Here is a 20,046-nt window from a genome sequence, read left to right as displayed (position 1 = left end):
AAGGCCGCCAGTTGCCCTCCTTTTGATTTAATTATGTTCAATTTTTTTATTTTCTTTAGTATAACGAAGTGTTAATAAATAAATAATATATTCAATTTCTGAACTAAAAAAATAAAATAAAATTTTATAGACTTAAAGCGTATATGATCTTGTGGATCACTGATGAGAATCCATTTCTAAGGTCTAGCCAGATACTTCAAATATGACTTTAAACACCACCGCATGAAATCTTTGTAATTTTTCGTTACAGAGAGTTGACCTCCACTTCGACCAAGTGCACTTCGCCCTTGATGACATCCTATTGATATGCATTATCGATCGTCAGCTTTGTATCTTAGGACGCGATGAATTCATTACGATCATATTGTCAACAAAGGCAACACGTAATGATACAGACGGCGAGAAGTAATAGTGTTTTATTAAGTGTGCGAATATGTCTCAACGGCGCGGCGTTTGTTCATCTCGTGGTCGTCGCATTGGTGCTTTTAAATGTAGATATGTCAAACGATATTGATCCCAATGTGAGAGTGTATACTATTGTTCGTTGGTTATTATTGACTATTTGGTTTAATGTAAGTAAGGGTTGCATGCAAAAATTGGTCGCTTTAATTTGTCATTATAGTGCATGTTATTGAACTAATATTGCTGGGAACCTGACAGGTATTTTACTTAAAAGGGTTCAAAAATCTTACACGTTGTAATACATGGAATAATAAATAATAAAAAATAATAGGACTTTCTAAGACGTTCTAAGACTAATTAATGTTTGTTTTGTTACGTAATATGTGATGATGTACTAATATTATATTTTATCGCAATATAAACAAATAAAGATCGTCAAATAAATTATATTTGGGATGTAATTAATCTTTGTAAGAAAGTCGAATAATAGAAACATAAATCAACTTTGTTCCTCTTGCATTCTAGATGGGGTTAAATACATTCAAATTACCTACCTACTGCTAATTTATAGTTCTGATGTCGAAATAAAAGTTCGTTTTCCCTTACTCTAAAATAATACATTTATTTTTTGCCATAAACATGTTGAAGAACAAACAGGTATTCGTCATACAATTAGGTAGGATATTTTGTAGACTCAAATTCTAACTAATTATTCAAAAACATAATCAGAAATTCTCGGAAAGTATTTTGAATTGTTTTCAATACTGGCGTTTTATATCTGAAATACTTTTGGAATAGAGGGAAGTCTAAGTGAATCGTGAATCGTTTGTTTGAGGACAGTTAAAAAGTATACGCACATCCTTGAATACATCGTTCTAAGTATCTTATTTATTTCTTACACAACCGTACGCGACTTAATTTAATATAGTTCCGAAATCATGACCTTCGTGTGGCCTAAGACTGTTAGATGTTTATAATATATTAGACCCGCGTATATAGTAAATGAACACAAATATATGAATTCAAATGTTCTTTAAGCTAAAACTTAAAATTTCCTAGTCTCAATCATTCAGTTCGTTTTGATTACTTATAATTCATAAAAAATATGTAATAATGTGTGAAACGTTTTAACACGGGCTTTTTCCGTTTTTACATAAATATATATAAGGTAAATTTACCATTTGTTAACTTTTCTGTTTACGCCGTAAAACCATTTTGTTTCTTTTTTGCAGCACAATCATTAATCACATTAATGAAGATTATCTTTATATTAACTGCAATTGATTCACTTTATCTATATGTCATTGGAATATACTTCAAATTATCGGTCATATGGATATTATGTCATTATATCTCTGGTTTTGTGAAATTGGCTAGACTTTAATCAGTACTATTGAAACTGGATTACAGTTGATGCCCTGTTTGTTACAATAGTTTCGATTATATTATATACGAAGAACGGTAACAGTGCTAGCTTGCATCCTCCTCCTCATTTTGACCATTTAACACAGACTACATTCCATATTAATTTTAAACTGTCACTTATAAAGGATATTCTTGTAAATCACATATCCACTAATCGTATGTTTGTGACATTATTAATTTCATAAGACTCCAAGAAATATCAGTAATTCTCCGACTGTTGTTCATTTTTTTGATAAGCCTACTGATCAGCCATAATAGGCACACCACGTCCCATGGACACTCATATTAGTGGGTGCGTTGTCGGCCTTAACAGAGGTGTAAAGGTTTCCGTGCGTTTTTAAATTTAAGTGTATTAATTAAATATTATTTTCAGTTTGTGTCCTTAACTTATTTCCCTATTTGCATTTATTGTGACTGGATGGAGTTAAATGAGAGATGGGAAGACAAGAGAGCGCGTGTTTTGAGGAAAATTAGAGATGTCGTTATGACAAGTATCCTTCTCCCCACAACTTTGGTTAGTTTATTTATTTAATGTGTTTATTACTTTTGGTCAAAAGCGATGAATTATAATATTATTTTTCAGCATTACTGAACAGCGATTGATTGATTGATCGGACCTTCTTATTTTTTTTCAGTACTGTGACACTCTGTTCTGGAGAACGTGGAATAATGACCCGGCAATTATAGCGCCTGTGAGAATCTTTGCGTACCTGCCACATTGGACACATCACTCTCTTCATACCATTTCAGGCATTTTGGTGTTTTTAGATTTAATTATGGTGCCTCGAAAACGTCCTTCTAGCATATTGCCTGGCGCAATCATTACGACGATTTTTACTTCAGTTTACACTGCTACGTAAGTAGAATTAAAAAAAATATTCTAACAAAAATTATCTTATATAATGATTAAAACATGAGTTCATATACACACACATATTTATATTTTTTTCTATACGCACCCAGAGACGCATTCGTACTCAAATTACAAATAGCAAATTCAGAGAAATTGTGACATTTAATTCGATTATACGTAAAAATATAAGTACTAATAATTTGATCTTCAATCAATCAATCGTTATCAACTTGGAATTAATAGACTCATAGAATTAGGCTCCGCAATGAACAAAAATGTCGTTCTGTTATTTTTTAATATTCTGTGCCTAATATTTGTACTTAAATTAGATATAAATAATAATAATAATCAATGGCGCTACAACCTTTTTAGGTCTGGGCCTCAGATTTCTGTATCTGTTTCATGATCGTTTGTGAATTGAATAGGCAAGTATGTGATCAGCCTTCTGTGCCTGACACACACCGTTGACGTTTTGTGTCTAAGGCAAGCCTCACGATTTTTTCCTTCACCGTTCGAGCTAATGTTAAATGCGCACATAGTAATAAAATCCATTGGTGCACAGCCGGGGATCGAACCTACGACCTCAGGCATGAGAGTCGCACGCTGAAGCCACTAGGCCAACACTGCTCTAAATTAGTTAAAAATATATTTAAACTAAACGTATGAATTTTAAATACTTGCATACAAAACTTTTACACAATTAATTATTATTCGAATCCACTATCACAATTACTCAGTCATAACTATACATAACCATAAAAGGCCGACGAGCCCTCTGGCATTGAGTGTCCATGGGTACTTAACATTTTAGTTTTTAATTTTTTTTTATATTAGATTAAGTTTGGTAATTCTATAATTTTTCCGTGTTACTTGTTATTTCATTTTTGTTAATTTAGTTTTGAAGTGCACTTTACCATTTACATTTCTTTTTCTTTAGTTTTTTCCTTACTAGGGTTGCCTGGAAAAGATCGTTGGTTAGCGACAAGGCTGCCTGTTGCATGCCTAATTATTTATTTAAATTTTAATGTAAAGTTTTAATACATTAAAACATTAGGTGATCCTCCTGCCCATTGTTCTATAAAAAAATATTACAAGAATAGACAACACAACTGCTATATGCCTATGTCATGAATAAACTATAATAATATTCTAAACCATAATATACAGAATGTCATATTATATAGTAATTTAAAAGATCTATTGTTGCAGGGTTGCAGTGAGTTACGCAAATGGTATTGTAGTTTATGCAGTTTTAAACATGTTCAATAGGTACCAAGTGTGGTTACTCATACTTATGTCATATATGGAACTCTACTTCTTCTATACACTACAGTGGTGTTTAGTTGACATCGTGTGGGGAAAGATAACGGATATGAAAAACGAGGCAAAAAAGTTTTGTTGATTGTTTCCTAGTATTATCTCGTTTAATAAGATTGTAATTTTTATTATTTTAATTGTATTTGAATCTGAGGAATATAACATTCTAATGCATGATGCATTTTAGTGAAATTTATTTACGTTATAAATATTATATTGTTATTTAGTCTTAAAAATAATTCTTATATTATAATTAAATGTATTTCAATCACCAATAAATATTATATTATTTTTTTATTATTATATAATCGTATATGACAATATATCTACCAAATCGTATGAAATCTACACATAAAATCGGCGATGTTTTGCATTTTCATTGAGTACTATTGATCGAGCATATGTTAATGATTGTAATTGGCAATTTTGCGACATCTAACGTCACAAGGAATACACCAATAAGTAGTCTTATCCAACGTCACTTTATCAAATGCTTTTGTTTTTTTATGGCAAGGTGTCAAAATGTCAGCTTTGTACTTCGCAAGCACGTTTATGGTGAGAGAACGTTAAAACATTTATTACAGATACCGGCAAACTTCTTGAGCATTAAACAAGGGAGTGCGGGAAAGTTTGCGCATGGTACACATACGAGCAAAAAAAGTGTCTTACTATTTTATTTAACTGTACTTACGTAGAAAGCTTTTAAAAATAGTTAGTTTTAATTTTTGTAGATTGTTAGTGTATATCAGATATTATTGTGAGTTGTTAAATGTAATTTTTACTACCTTCTAAAATATGATAACAAGAATTGAAAACTGGCCAAGTACGATTCAAGCCATACCAGGAAAAAAATTAAAGAATATATTTATTTATGTATTGATTAATAATACAATCCAGCCTATATATGTCCCACTGTTGGGCACAGGCCTCCTCTCTGTGATGATTGAATGATTGTGGAAAAAATATTTAAATAATTTAATCATCATCTAAAAAAAATATTCCTTCTATTAGGTCATTAACAGAGCCAGTGCTTGTTCTAGGTTCAGGGGAGATGGAGTTATCAATATGCTCATCGTCATCACTGTCTTTTTCATCACCATCCTCGGACTCACTATCATCGTCAGCATAAATAGCGAATTGGTCGGTAACTAAATCTACCACATGATCACTTTTCATGCTCCCCAGTGTACTTACGTCAACTGATTTACCAATCACGCGATCGACACGTCACGACACGCCGCCGCGCACCACCGCGGCGAGTATATGCACAATCCGGTCATTTATTAAACAGCTTCGCTATGGACTCACGAAGCGGTTTTCACCAGCGCCCGTGGTTGCGGGCCCGCAGCCTAAATACAGATATTTATGTAAAAGTTTAAAGCACGGCGGCAAAACAAAAGGCGGGCGCGCTCTTTTCGATCGGTTGGCGGGCGATATGTTGTTTTTGAAGAGTAGTTTCTGTCTTTCTTAAAAGTTCTAAATAACTAGATACGGACATTCGAAAATAATTAAAGAACTTTTCTTCATCCTTCTTTAACTCATTAATAAGAGTAACAAATAATCCATAACGATCTCTTTCCGAAATCACTGGATGCACCCAGAAATTTAGGCCTTCTTTTTTAATTCTTCTGTAAAGTAAGTATAACGCAACAGCGTGCAATGATCAACCGCCAAGTTTGCGAGCGATAATCGCAACCGCGACGGCAGCGTAACCGTAAAAAACTTCGATCTCGTGAGTTTTGAAAATAAAACTCCATTCCGCCACCGCGGCGGGAGATGATAAACAAGATGAGGAAAATTATCATATATGTTTCTATCACTGTGGTTTAAGAACCACAATGGTTTCCAAATTGCTATTGTGTGGGCCTGGGTATCCGGAAGCTACATCCAGGATGCTCCCTTCCCTCGGTGAAATAATATGCGCTGGTTCGACTGTCGCGTGTCAGTATAATAAAAAAAGGAATCCAATAATCGATAAGACTAAAACTAGCACTTACCATCAACGGTGGCGTATCTCACTCCAAACACTAGATCCTTCAATGATGAATCAAAAATAAGTAAATGCTATACGGTATTTGGTATATATTTAGTTCGCACGCGACAGCGGTTAAAATTTAACTCTCTTGCGCCATTACGCCAGGACACCACCTACCATCTCCGGTTCGTGTGTCAAAGTCAAATCGACAATTGTCATCGTTCTTTGATTGATACAGATTTAGCGCGAACAGCTATTGTAAAATTCTCTAAAAAAGATGAATGATTCTGACAGTAAAATAAAAAAGGCTTTATATTTTCCTAATAATTTTTTGATAATAGATAAATGTCACGATCGATATTTGTAGAACATTGGAAGCGCTGTGGTGTATTTAGGAATAGACGAAAGCACAATAGAATCCGTATCGTAAATCGATTTAGAATCTTGTTTTAAGATACGTTCGGTCTATGGGATAGATTCTGGTAGTGTTGGTATGTAACCTGTTAATAATAAAAAAAGTTAAAAGGTAAAAAATATATTTTTATTAAAAAATACACTTTTCGAGAGAACCTCGGTCTTTATTGCTAAATCATAACTTATAGTTTAAAGCTAAGTCACTAATCTAAATAGTATAACAAAATGTTTGTGTACAAAAATCCTACTATATTGTAGGTACATCATCGTAACTGTATTAAATTGACATCAACAACTATATTCTCTTGAATGAATACAGAATTATACATATAAAACACACATCACATTTGTTTGCTGCAGTTTAGATTTTCTTTAAATGGCGTATTTTTGTCCTGCTCTCTTTGTCGACATTATAAGCCATTTATTGTTCTGATTATTTTAAATATGTTTATGGTTATATAACTATTTAAAATCTAATTTAGTGACAAATACAATTAAAATTAAAAACATCTTTGTTTTTTTATGAATTTCACTTCAAAAAATCGATTTTAAAACTCTCGAACGCATTATCACAGTCGCATTACCACATTTTAAAGTTAAACTTATGATTAAATTAAATGGCAATCTTGTAGCACTTTGGACCCCAAACCTTTCGTCTCACGAAAGAGGTAATAACAAAAAAGAGACACGGCTAGGAAGATAAAAACATTATATAGCGTCATTACCTTCCGAAGATTGGCTCATCAATGAATCTTCATGGCTACTTTTGTTTTGTATGCCGCGCTGCTGAACAATGACTTGGAGCTTTGAGCTTTGCCTTTGATTCTTTAGCTAAAACGTGCGTAAGGCCTAAGGCCAGGTACAAAACATTATACACAAAGGTACTTAGTTTTCACCTTTAACAGATACAAATTATTTGCACTCAAATTTCAAATTGTCCGTTATACAAGTTTGATTTAATTGCTTAACAAAGGTACTATAATTTTAAGCTAAAAAAATTTGTTTGTGCGAAATCTGGAATTACGAAATTAAAATTAGAAATTCGTTCATTATTGAGTGAATGTGATTTTTTTAAACAACTTGTTAAAAAGCGATTAAAATTCTTTAGTGAGACGGGCGAGTATAACTCGAGCTTGTGTCTTTAAGATTAAGATTTTGAATCTAGACTTAGAGCTGAGTACCTGATGTCAAAAAAATATAATATAAATATTTTGACATAAGAGTCATAGTTCGGCCAAGTCTCAATTCTAAATTAAACTACTTAATAAGCATCACAGGCATCTGTGAAACAATTAACAACTAATTTGTGAGGTTCTATAACGAAATATCAGTCGTACTCTATACGATCCGTCAATTTTATGGAAAGCGCATTTCATATAGAAAAACCTGCCTCGTAGCTAATACAAGTGGCACGTCTAACTGTTAGCAAGATTACATCAATATGACGTTGAATATATATGGATTTAATATAAGATGTTTAACTAATTTAAGTAACGTTGAAACAATGTTGCTTTCACAGTCTTGTTTAAAATTAAATAACTTAAATGAGCACCCTGGGGCCTGTTTTTGTCTATAGGTCGAAATGCGCAATCTGCAATTTATTATGCTGGTAATCGAACCTAGGTCTTCAAAGGCTTAAATTAAAAGTATTCTTATCGCACGGCGCTAAGTTTCCACCTAAGGAGAAGGAACGCTGCGGTACGCAGTACTAGAAGTATGGTTGTGAGAGCGGCGGTGTCCCACCAAAACATATTTGGGTCCATTGCTACATCCTTGAGGAACACCTTGGGGTGTCTGAAAAATAAAAAAAACTCTTATTACTTACTTATTACTACGGTCATTATTTAACGACGAGAGACCAAGATTACTGAAATTTTAACCTCGGGTTATGTTGATAATGTCCATTCGTGTTTATATCTGTTTGTTTTATTTAAATGTACTGACGTTAATTAAAGACTTAATTATATTAATTTTAAATTTTTACAAGTCTGTGTGTTAACTCAGGATTATTCACCTACCAAAAAAATAATTCGATTGGAATGATCAAAGACACAATGAATACATAATCGAGTAGGTGTCGTAATAGAAAAGTAACGATTTATAACTGTATCGTCAGTGTATATGAAACTAAACGAAAACGGATGGGAAGAACGAACATGTCCAACAGATACAATCGATAAATTTTGAACGCAACTTAAACGAACAGCGAAGATTTTCCAAATCAAAACTTATACTAATTGGAAATCTCATGATTGATAACGACCTTTCACTTATTTATTTTATTGAACAACTAACAGCATTGACCACTGTATAAGTCAACAACACTCACTTATAATGACAGTATTCAGCCTCATCACAGGCTAGAGTCTGTCTGTTGAGGCCGTAAATGGCGCTGATGTAGCCCTCGAGGCCGTATCGTAAGTAGGACACGTAGGATCCCCAGTAAAGGTATGGTGGAAGGTCACGTAAAGTCACTCCGAAGCCAGCGAACATCATCATTGGTACAGAGAGAGTTGGGCCAAGGAAGGTGCCGTTCTGAAAATATATATTTAACTGACATTGCGTATAAACTCCAATAAACATCGTCGATCTGGTTCATTCTAACAGGTCACGTGACTGAAACTGTTGGAATTAACCAATTCAATTACGTTGGATAACAGTTAATTTCTTATAGAAAATCTCTCTCTTCTCTGTGGATTGATAAAATATTCAGCATATTCAGCTCTTATACAAGTTATATACAAATAACCTCCTGGTTAAATAATGTATTATTATGTCTTGGGTACGATTGATAAATTAATTCTGTAAAGAGAATTTATAATATGCCTCGATAATGCTTTCGAGAAAATTTATAACGTAAAAATAATAATTGTGTTAAATCATATTATGTAAATTGCCTTCATATACCTTCTCTAAGGTAATAAATTGAAAAAATACCTATCAACCTATATAAATTAAAAAAATAGGTTCTATTTACGTTAAATGATTGGATAACTTAAAACTACTAAACAAATATTCGAGAAACAAATAATGTTTCCTTGAATATAGCTGATAGAAATTAAGCAACATCCCGATAATTACTTTATGTTTCTGAGAAATTTGTGGACAGACATACGCTTACAAAATTATATAAGTAGTAGTTTAAATGGATCATCATAATCATAATTATCACAACAACATTTCAAACTAAGAACGGTTTTAAAGCCGGTTATATAAGTAATATATAATATATATAATAGTAATATGTAATATATAAGTAATAATGGTACAAGATATGTAAAATAGACTTATTTCAGATTAATATAGATTAATAAAGATAAAATATTTTTATTTTAGACAACCTTAAAATATATTATTAAAAGGAGTCCCTTTAGGCAAGGTTCCCCCTTTATTTCAGGCTAAGGGCAAAATGTATAGGTCACAGTCGGTATTTATAGAGCAAACTGCGTGCTCTCTGAGAACTCTCTCTGAGGGTTAACTTAGCTTAATCTCAAATCCACGAAATCGACGACTTACCAAAAACTTTTCATAAAAATCATAGTTATGCATATGTAAGCATAAACTATGATTAAGTATTTATACACATTCTGCCAGTGCTGCTAGGTGACTGATACGATCACACCAGTTATTTTTATAAATAATAAATACCATAATAATGTTTAATTATTTTATTTCAAGTATTTCATAGGTTTATCAAGATCATTTATCATTTCTTTGAATTAAAATTCTATTTTGCCCAAAGTATGGAACTCCAGTATAAGATGGCATCACCGTTAATTTTATGTTACGACAAAAATTAAAAGTCAAGTAAAAGATATGATGGTAAAGTAAATTTTGGGCCATTATTTTTGTTAGGCTTATAGTGAAAGTTTTTGGTAAGTCGTCGATTTCGTGGGTTTAAGATTAAGCTAAGCACGCACTCAGAGAGATTCGCAGTTTGCTCTATAAGTACCGACTGTGACCTAACTCGAAAGTTAGACTGAGCAAAGTGTAAGTGCACTCTATAGATCTCGCCCTAAGTGCGCTCTATAGATCTTGCCCTAAGACTCTTATTTGAACTTCACCCCTAGATGGTGATAAAGTAAAAAATAGTACTTACAACAACATTAAAGACGGCGCCAACCATGAGGCCGAAACTCTGTGCTACTAGAACTGTAAGTAGCGATATTGTGAAGAACATCGCGAATCGTGTTATTTCCAGTGGCTGGGACGACATAATGTACACGATCACGCTGAATATTGCGCATGAAAATATCTGGAAATATATGACGTCAAATTAATTCCGAATTCAATATATTTTAGCTTTTCGAATTGAATGAACGAATTTGTTAAAATATTCATTCCATCATTCGTTCTTTCAATATGAATACTGCCTAATACCTGCCCCGTTTTCACACATTGAAAAACCAACATAACTACTTGTAACGTCTGAACCTCAAATTTTTGTATCTGATTCGTGATTATTTGCTTTTTCTAATAAAAAAGGGGATTTGCCTTTTGTGCCAGACTTATGCCTTCGTTTTTTGGGTCTGGCACGCCGGTTACCACACGATGATTTCCTTCTTTACGAGCGATGTTAAATGCGCAAATAGACAAAAGTCATAAGACCTATACCTCAGTGATAAGAGTTGCAGGCTGATACTACTAGGGCATAGTCCTCCAAAAAAGTGTTACAAGGACAGCCGAAAAAATCTTCTTACCGATATTGGCAAGTCCACGATGGTTACTGATACGTAGTAGGACCCCAAAGAATACCATCTATTAAAATGTTCCTTAAGTAAGATAGACATCTCTGATGGGACTAGAAAAGACGGAAACACATCCATTAATTAATACGTTTTCTTAGTTATACCTAAACTATATTAAGAATTATTTGAGTAAACTCTGCGCAGATGATTTTTATTTGTGGGAAATAACAACAATTGCTATAGGTTTGTAAAAGGCGCGAAATTTTGTAGTTTAACAAAAAAAAAACAACAATAAATAAACTTATTAATTTGAATTAACGTTAAATATGTTTGAAGCTTACATAAAATCCTTTATGAATGTGGAAATAATAGTTAAAAGTTAAGCAAGTAACCAAAATTAATTGAAAAATTACTTACACGTGAGTATAGTAAGCATCATTGGTGACATCATGTGATGCATCAAAATAGCGAAAAGCAGATTGTAGTTATCCAGAACTCGAGAGCCCTCATTGCCAGCGTTGATAAAGAGCGTCCCCAACATGATACCCACCACTACGTTGACCATAATTCGTAAGTGGGTCATAGTCTGTAAAACATTTTCTCTATACCTAAACCATTATCGATCAATGAATTCAATTTTCGTAAGACATATCCTACCTTCAACTTAAAACTGTTTTGGGAATTTGCAGATTAGAAAAGAAAAATTACTAGTAAAGCGGACACAATAAGGAGGGACACATCTCTCCTTAATATCGCAGTATTCATTGTAAAGGAAACCATTGTGATTTTTCGTTCGTTTGATAATAATAAAAGAAAATTTGTGTATGAAAATTTAAAATTTTGTATACTTTGTTAATAAATATATTTAGTTAAAATTTGCCAACGGGTTTTACATTAAAAACTCACATCTACATGCATACAAAAATAACAATAAACTAATTGTACACTATGAAACAGGCAAACACATCATGCTTTGTTAGCTATTGCTAACAGAAGTCTTACAACTATAAATATGTGATTTAAAAAGCGAGAAATAATAATAATAACAATAATCGTAACTTATCGCAAGATTTTGTAAGGTCATGTTAAGGAAAAAACATTAGTTGAGTGTCCTAGGTATAGAAGAGTTTTAACCTAGGACAGTTGTTCGAAAGGGAATGATAAAAGGTTTCATAGGAAAACGGGGAAGAAGATCAAGGAGTTCTAAGTTTATGTTTGAGAGCAAAAGGGGACTGACGATGTGGCTTTAAATCACTATTCAATCGTTTTAATTCTTTACTTAAGTGTTAAAGATAAAGTTCTATAAATCCTAGGTGTATTCTGACGGTGACATGACCAAAGACAATTTTTTACCAAAAAAAAATTAGAGTGTTTTGGTGACAACCTCCGAAATAAAATAGATTGCATTGTTGCTTAATAACTTTGCATTTTGTTCTTTGAAATCTTATATCAAACTCATAACAAACTAGTTAAAACTATACACAAGAGGTAAAAAGTCTGTTACTTACGGCATCTCGCTTCGCCTTCAAGAACCCTCGTCGAATAAGTACAGATCTTTGATTCGCTTGTGACGTTTCTTCTGAACCTGAGCTTTCATCTAATTCCTTCATAGCGCTTAATGGATATAGTTTTCTTAGAGACTCCATTGTCGGTAGAGTCTCATGACCATCAAACCAGTTAAGGGCTTTGCCATTATCTATCTTTGTTGTGAGAAGTTCTAATTTATCCTCGCCGTACTCTCCGGATGCAATTTCTATAACTGTAAGTAAGTACCATAAATCAGTTAATGGACAGTTTTCATAATAATTTTTGAACTGACACTTCTTTATCGGTGATGGAAAAAAATTACCGTTTGCAGTTTCGCGCCATATTTTTCTTGTCCTTACCACGTTTGATTCGAAGAGATTCGAAGCCATTAATAACAAAAATTTTAATAACGATAACGATAATAACAATCTATTACTATTAATGAAATTCTGTAATAATCTTAGTAGTAATAAGGTAAAATGAAACAATTGTATTATTTGTATTCATGTATATGATAATAAATGCCTTTTGTTAAACTTTATCTAATTTAACTAGTACACGCAAGCCTTTTTTATTTTAAATATTTGCCTTAGATTAAATTACTGGCCAAGATGTTTTAGGCTAAAATTTGCGTTGAGCAGTAGTGACTTCAGCGTGCGATTCTCATGCCTGTTGTAGTTTTGAACACCGCCGGTGCACAAATGGATTTGTTTTTTTTATTTTTTTTTAAATCGCTAGTACGGCGAAGAAAATCGTCGTTATGAAACAAGTATGCCGTAGACCCACTAAGTCGACGGCGTGTGTCACACAGAAAGCTGATCACCTACTTGCCTGTTAGAAATGCGTCTAGCAAAAACTTTTTAGGTCAATTGACCTAAAAAGTTTTTGCTAGTTATTCACAGAATTAATGGGCAATGCAATTTATTTATATTTGATTAAAAACACATTTCATGAAGCACTCAAAACCTTGCCTTATGTAAATATTACAATCAATTAGCGTTTAATACAATTATGTAAATATAAATTACCATAATCAGCTGGATTGTGATAAATTGGGCAAGGTATTCCGGCTTCTTCGACATACGGTACAAGATTCTTAGTGGTACCCTGGTACAGACAATGCCCTGATGCCAATACATACACGGCATCAAAAACAGCGAACAGTGAAGCTGAAGGTTGATGGACTGTGCAAACTATTGTCCTGCCTTGGTGTGCAAGGCTCTGGCATAGTTGCACCACTTGCGTACAGGATGAACTGTCTAAACCCCTGAAATATAGGTTTATTTTTTATTCATTACTTATGACTAACAAGGCCATGTAGCTACAGCCTGCGTAAGGCGTTATGGACTATGAAACACAAAAGGACGAAGATTAGCGCTTTCAATAAAAATATTTTATTTATATTAAGTACTGCTAATACTAAGTTTAAAGTTAATAAAAAAAAGTTCCACTAAATATTTTCGTCGAGACGCATAAATCGTGATTCTGATAGATTTGTGAAATTATTTAAGGTAATATTGATAGCCGCCTGATTATTGTCAGAGATATCGTTCTCGTCTCGGCGTTTTGAGGTTTTTTTTTAAATATATACTTTGAAATTTACAAATACCTATTACATTTTTTGGTTTGTTTGTTTTGTTTATATTATGTTTTTAGTTTAATTTTATATAGATAACTGTTCTATTGTAATAGTATTAAGTTACTATAAAAATAGGTGATAAATAATTATCGCAAAAACAACAGCGTTTTCTATTCATGCCTAATGGTTTACAAGTATTATAAAATTAATATTTTTTAAAGTACAAAAACACGAAAAACATTAGTTTCCTTGATAAATAATTCAAACAGGAAATCATAAAAAAAAAACAAGAATAAAAGATACTATTTTAGTTCTTGCATGTCGGTGGTAAACAGATTATAATATGTAGCCGTATGCTTATCGTGCAATTATCAACTCTGAGTGCGTTACAACCCCAGCTGTGTAAAGTATTTTGATTTTTTTTATAAGTGCCATTAAAACAGATTTTTTATAGGTAAAATGACAAAATTGTAAGAAGGTCTCAGATAATCAGAATTAAATGTAAAATTCCTATTAGGAATACTTACGTTGTAGGCTCATCCAGGAACATGACTAGAGGGTTGTTTATGAGTTCTAGGGCAATCGAAAGTCGTTTTCTTTGACCACCGGAAAGCTGGGCGCCTCTGGTATGCATGTGTTCATACAGACCGAGATTTGTAAGAATGTCTTCTATCTAAAAAAATACAAATAACAAATACGTATAAGCGGATTCCATTTCGATGAGTTTAGAATTATTCAGTTAATATTCCATTATTCCAAACTTATAAAACATACTAACAAACTCGTAATTTCAAGATCGCAAATTTTTTAACAATTTTTTTAAAATTAGCTGTAATAGCTACGTTGTAAAATGTGCTTACTTACAAACAAGTTTTCGTTATTAAGATTATTATTTATATAATATTATAGTAATAATTAATGTTACATATACTAACTACAAATATATAGCTTCAAAATGCACCGTTTTTTTCCTCTCTATTTCTGCATAATTTTATGAACAATCATGACAAAATATTCAACCTTTAGGCGAGGCTGAATATTTTGTCTGGAAAATGTAATTTTGTTTATTATATACCTCATTTAGAATATAATAAACAATTTTATGTTTTTAAGTTTCTATTTAGTTTTAGTATAAGTTTGCGCATTATATTTTTGCTGTTTGCCTATTATTTTTCCTGGTTCTTGTATTTTGTAAGATCTAATATGATTAATATAAAATTTAACGTCATAATTTATTGTATTTTTTAAACAAGCTTAAAAGTATTAAAACAACATGCAGTTGTTTTAAAACTTATCAATAAACTAATTAAATAAAATTTATAAGTTTCTATATTAAAAAAAAACCCTTAGTTGTCGTAAGGTAGTGTACTTTTTTATCTAAATCGCAGAAACTAGGCAGAAATTACGTATTTACCACTTCTCCTTTTTCGTATTTGTCTAGTTTAGTGGGAAGCTTCAGATCAGCAGCTAACGCCATATTTTCGCTGACCGTAAGTAATCCTTGCAATCGGTCGTCTTGTTGGATATAACATGACATTTTTTTGAAGCGCTCTGAAATAATTTAAGAAATATTTTAGCCTCTTTGCTCAATTCGATTCAACATTCGATATTTAGGTTCGAATCCAAAACGTTTTTGACTTATGGAATTTATACTAATGTAGAATCAAACGAGCAAATAATAATTGCACAGTGAATACATCGTAAAAGATTAAATATAACAACCCGGGTCTAACCCCAGTTTTAGTTAAATTTTCTTAATTTCTCATTATGTTTCAAGTTTATATGTATATCAACAAATTAAATTAATTTATGATAAGGTAAGTTAATATCAATTACTTTTATTTGCTAAACTTTGTTTTTAACCTTTCTATATAATTTAGTTCATTTTATACATCGCTAAGTTAAATGCTGAAAATGCTAAGCGTTTGAATAGTCTTCTATACAAAAGTAGTGCTAGAAAGGTGTAATTGAAAATACATGAATACATAACTATTTATTAATATGCATAATTCATCATAACTTACTCATATTTCTATCCCTTCCATTAATAAATATAGAACCACCAACTCCAGATATTCTGTATCCAGAGAGGACATCTAACAATGTGGATTTTCCCGCGCCTGATGGCCCCATAATAGCAATTAACTGTTTAGGCCGAAGTCTGCCATTCACGCTGTGCAGAATTTCTTTTGTGCCTGAAAAATATATACAATACTAACTTATATTATGTATTAGTAATAAACAACTGTTTATTACCATATTTATTTAAACACAAGAATTTCATAATGGCGTAGTAACGTGTTGAGCGTGGCGGTCGTAATTTTAAATGGTGATAATATACACATAATTGTATAATAGACGTAACTTTAACCATTTAATATTATTTATTTCAATTCTCGATTATTGAGAGAAATCTATAGTTAATTTACGGTTTAGGTACATTATGAACTGTTCATAATGTCAAATATGGTGAGGATATTTATAATCCTAACTTCACAAGACCTGAAGGGTGCATAAGGGATCCTAAAGAGTAATATTCGATTCTATATGGGTATAGAAGAGAGCTATACTATAACATATGTAGAAGGATTCTACGCTAAATCAAGTGGAATACAAAAAAAAACTCAGTTATATAAACTTATTATTTAAAATAATTTTCAACAAATTTTATGGTGACCATAACATATAAATTTGCTAGCAATAGAATAAGTAGATACCTACGAAAGTATATATTACATTAGTAATTCATAGAAAATTTAAAATACGTGACATATGTTTATATTTATTATGATTACAGTTATCAACGAATACGAGTACTAATATTCTTTAAATCATGCAAATTGTATGGCACAAACGTGATCAAATTGTGATTAATAGTATGACAAGGCGACGGTACAAATTGGAAACTGGACTAAAACGAATCAAATATCGAACTTAAAAAAAATGTGTTTTAACGTCTGTATTTTGAACGCTATAGAAGAATCTCAATATACACTAGAAAATGTATGAAAAACTATATTTTGGATAGAAGAAAAAAGTCTTTATTTTGTTCTGAATTAGTGATATAGAACCAATATTAGCTGAGAACATTATTTAATGGACACGATCAAGACGTCATAACGACCTTCTTAAATTTACTCGCATACGTCTTTAATCAAACAGAATGTTTGGTGGAATATTTCAAGTACAATTAAGCATTTTCTACCTAGAAAATAATTCTTACGATTCACTTAAAAAACAAATGACTACAATTCTTGGTATTATTAATATACATAGTTATGTACCGACGTAGGTATACTCCCATTATAAGTCAATTGTCAACTAATTAACTGTTTACATTATGTTCAAAGTACAATACGATATCTCCTTTAAGTTCAAATTCCACTGTCGGATGACAAATAGGTTTGATCAAAATGTACTAACAATAGTGTGTCATTTTAGAAAACCTTTTTAATAAAATTATTAAAATTAATATTACAAGGTTTGAGTTTCTTTATTAGAAAAGGGAGTTAAGTTAAAAAAAATGTGTGCGTGTACACACGTAAGAAGTGAAACTTCTTTATGACCTTATTTTTCAAAAAAATGGTCTACTATATGCAACTTTACAGAAATTGCTTAAATAAAATAAAATTAGACAAAGTTCAACAAAAAGCTTTTATTATCATAGACATATATACATACATACAAGTAATACAATTATTTCATTTTACCTTATTACTACTAAGATTATTACAGAATTTCATTAATTGTAATAGAATTATAATTAATCATAAAAATTATAATATATAATAAACGATTTATTATAATTAGTCATTGTTATCGGTATTACATATTTTTTTTATTAATGGCTTCGAATCTCTTCGAATCAACCGTGGTAAGGACAAGAGAAAGATGGCGCGTAACCAAAAATGTGACGCGTAACCCAAAAAATGTGACGGTTAATTTTTTTGCAAAGCCGATAAAGAAGTTTCACTTCAAAAATATTAGGGATAGTAAATTGTAATAGTTTTTGAAAAAGATCATTAGATTTGGTAAATACAAATATTACAACAAAAACCGGCATGTCTCAAATCCAAAAATCGACGACATGTCTGATTGATAACTTACTCTTTTATGAAATAAAAATGATCAAAGAAGGATACAATCTGAAGTAAGCAAGCAAGTTGGGCCTTTTGATAACATTTGAGAATTGAAAACTTTAAAATATACTCATGGATAAAGATAAGATACGTATTTATTGCACTTTTGATCTGCATAGTATAGTTAAGAATTTTGGTTATAATTAAAAACTTCTAAAATATAAATCGAGTAATACTTAAACAGATAAAAGACATTAATGATGCTCAAGGGCCAGAATAATTAAAGACAAACACGCGAATGACACCTTCAAGATTTAATGGCGACTTGTACGACCGTTTTAAAATACAATATATACATCTGGCCCTATCTATATATTCGAAATTCTAAATGCAGCTTGTGTCAGCTTGACACAACGTTTTTCTTTGTGTTCAATGAGACTAGTCGGTAAATTTGACATACGTAAATAATACTGTACCAATAAAAACAAGACTCCTAAATAAACTTTTTTTAAGTCAGTAATTCATATTTAAAATTACTTGATGAAACCATCATGAAGTTCATGTTCATACTACACGAAGTTTCATAACGATATTTGTCGATGTCATTAAGATAACGTCGTGTCATTAAGGTAAATTAGTGTTACTTATCCTCTTTATTTTATTTATTAATTTACAAAAATCACAATTTTGTCTTAACCCCAAATCAAAATTAATAAGGAAAATGAAGCTTAATAATATTTACTTGAATAAAGCTTAACAAATTATTGATAAAAATAACTTATAATTGGCACTAATTGTAGACCTTCTGTAAGTTCACTGAACGGTAAATAAAAAAGGTCCTATGTAATTCGTTGACAAATCTGTACTACACAGACAGTATCATTAAGGTAAATTAGTGTTACTTATCCTCTTTATTTTATTTATTAATTTACAAAAATCCCAATTTTGTCTTAACCCCAAATCAAAATTAATAAGGAAAATGAAGCTTAATAATATTTACTTGAATGAAGCTTAATAATTAATTGATAAAAATAACTTATAATTGGCACTAATTGTAGACCTTCTGTAAGTTCACTGAACGGACAATAAAAAAGGTCCTATGTAATTCATTGACTAATCTGTGTAGTACAGACTAGCGAATAATATGTGCTTTTTAGAAGGTTAGCCCTAGCTAGGACACATGTAGTAACTGCTGACGATATTTCCTGAGGTCCTCATCCATTTATTACGTACATAGCAAGCGCAAATTTTCGGTTTACTCTGAGGTCACTGTAGCTCACTGAACCAAGAATAAATTGTAATCTAATATGTGCATATCTATGTTATATTAACACATTTAATTTTATTTCAATATATTTATTGGAACAAAGCGTCATTTACGCAATAATATTATAGTATCGTTATGAGCGTGGGAGTATGTGTGTCAGACGATTATGGCTGTGGTAGTTTGATATAATAGTAATATGAATTGGCCTAAAGGTTTTCGGTGACATATACACAAAATTATTATATTAAACCACAAATTCAAGTCTTCACTCGTAAGTTCGAGTTATAAAACTTGAATGATCTTAAATCTTTTGAAATGTCATATATATCTCAAATATGTATATGTAAATAAGTAAATTTCTTAAAATTAACATTACGTACCTTTTTCTTTGAAGTTATGATAAAAAATTTAAGTGTACTTGATTTATAATAAAATGTTTACGCTGAATGAACGCTAATCAATATATTTCTACATCTGTAATATTATAAATTTAACACGAGAAACAACATAATTACTTAAT

The 20,046-nt window shown here is 31.5% G+C and overlaps 2 protein-coding genes across 2 annotated transcripts in view; one reads left to right on the top strand and one right to left on the bottom strand.

Moving 5' to 3' along the window:
* Window positions 1-281: 281 nt before the first annotated feature.
* Window positions 282-4,260, top strand: LOC123720083 (androgen-dependent TFPI-regulating protein-like). Its single transcript, XM_045676544.1, has 4 exons — window positions 282-572; window positions 2,201-2,341; window positions 2,463-2,683; window positions 3,890-4,260. The coding sequence occupies exons 1-4, from the start codon at window positions 345-347 to the stop codon at window positions 4,080-4,082; spliced, it is 783 nt and encodes a 260-aa protein (XP_045532500.1). The 5' UTR covers window positions 282-344; the 3' UTR covers window positions 4,083-4,260.
* Window positions 4,261-6,491: 2,231 nt separating this feature from the next.
* Window positions 6,492-20,046, bottom strand: part of LOC123718443 (ATP-binding cassette subfamily G member 4) — a 29,411-nt gene continuing 15,856 nt past the window's right edge. Inside the window, exons 2-11 of the mRNA XM_045674936.1 lie at window positions 16,205-16,375; window positions 15,595-15,731; window positions 14,708-14,853; window positions 13,630-13,868; window positions 12,583-12,833; window positions 11,492-11,660; window positions 11,087-11,187; window positions 10,486-10,641; window positions 8,716-8,921; window positions 6,492-8,180 (exon numbers count right to left, since the gene is read on the bottom strand). Coding sequence (XP_045530892.1) covers window positions 8,039-8,180; window positions 8,716-8,921; window positions 10,486-10,641; window positions 11,087-11,187; window positions 11,492-11,660; window positions 12,583-12,833; window positions 13,630-13,868; window positions 14,708-14,853; window positions 15,595-15,731; window positions 16,205-16,375 — 1,718 coding nt within the window. The 3' untranslated portion in view covers window positions 6,492-8,038. The remainder of the gene's footprint in view (window positions 8,181-8,715; window positions 8,922-10,485; window positions 10,642-11,086; window positions 11,188-11,491; window positions 11,661-12,582; window positions 12,834-13,629; window positions 13,869-14,707; window positions 14,854-15,594; window positions 15,732-16,204; window positions 16,376-20,046) is intronic.

Source organism: Pieris brassicae, chromosome 2 (assembly GCF_905147105.1).
Source record: "Pieris brassicae chromosome 2, ilPieBrab1.1, whole genome shotgun sequence".
Classification (NCBI taxonomy): Eukaryota; Metazoa; Arthropoda; class Insecta; order Lepidoptera; family Pieridae; genus Pieris; species Pieris brassicae.
This window is presented reverse-complemented; position numbering and strand designations above follow the sequence as displayed.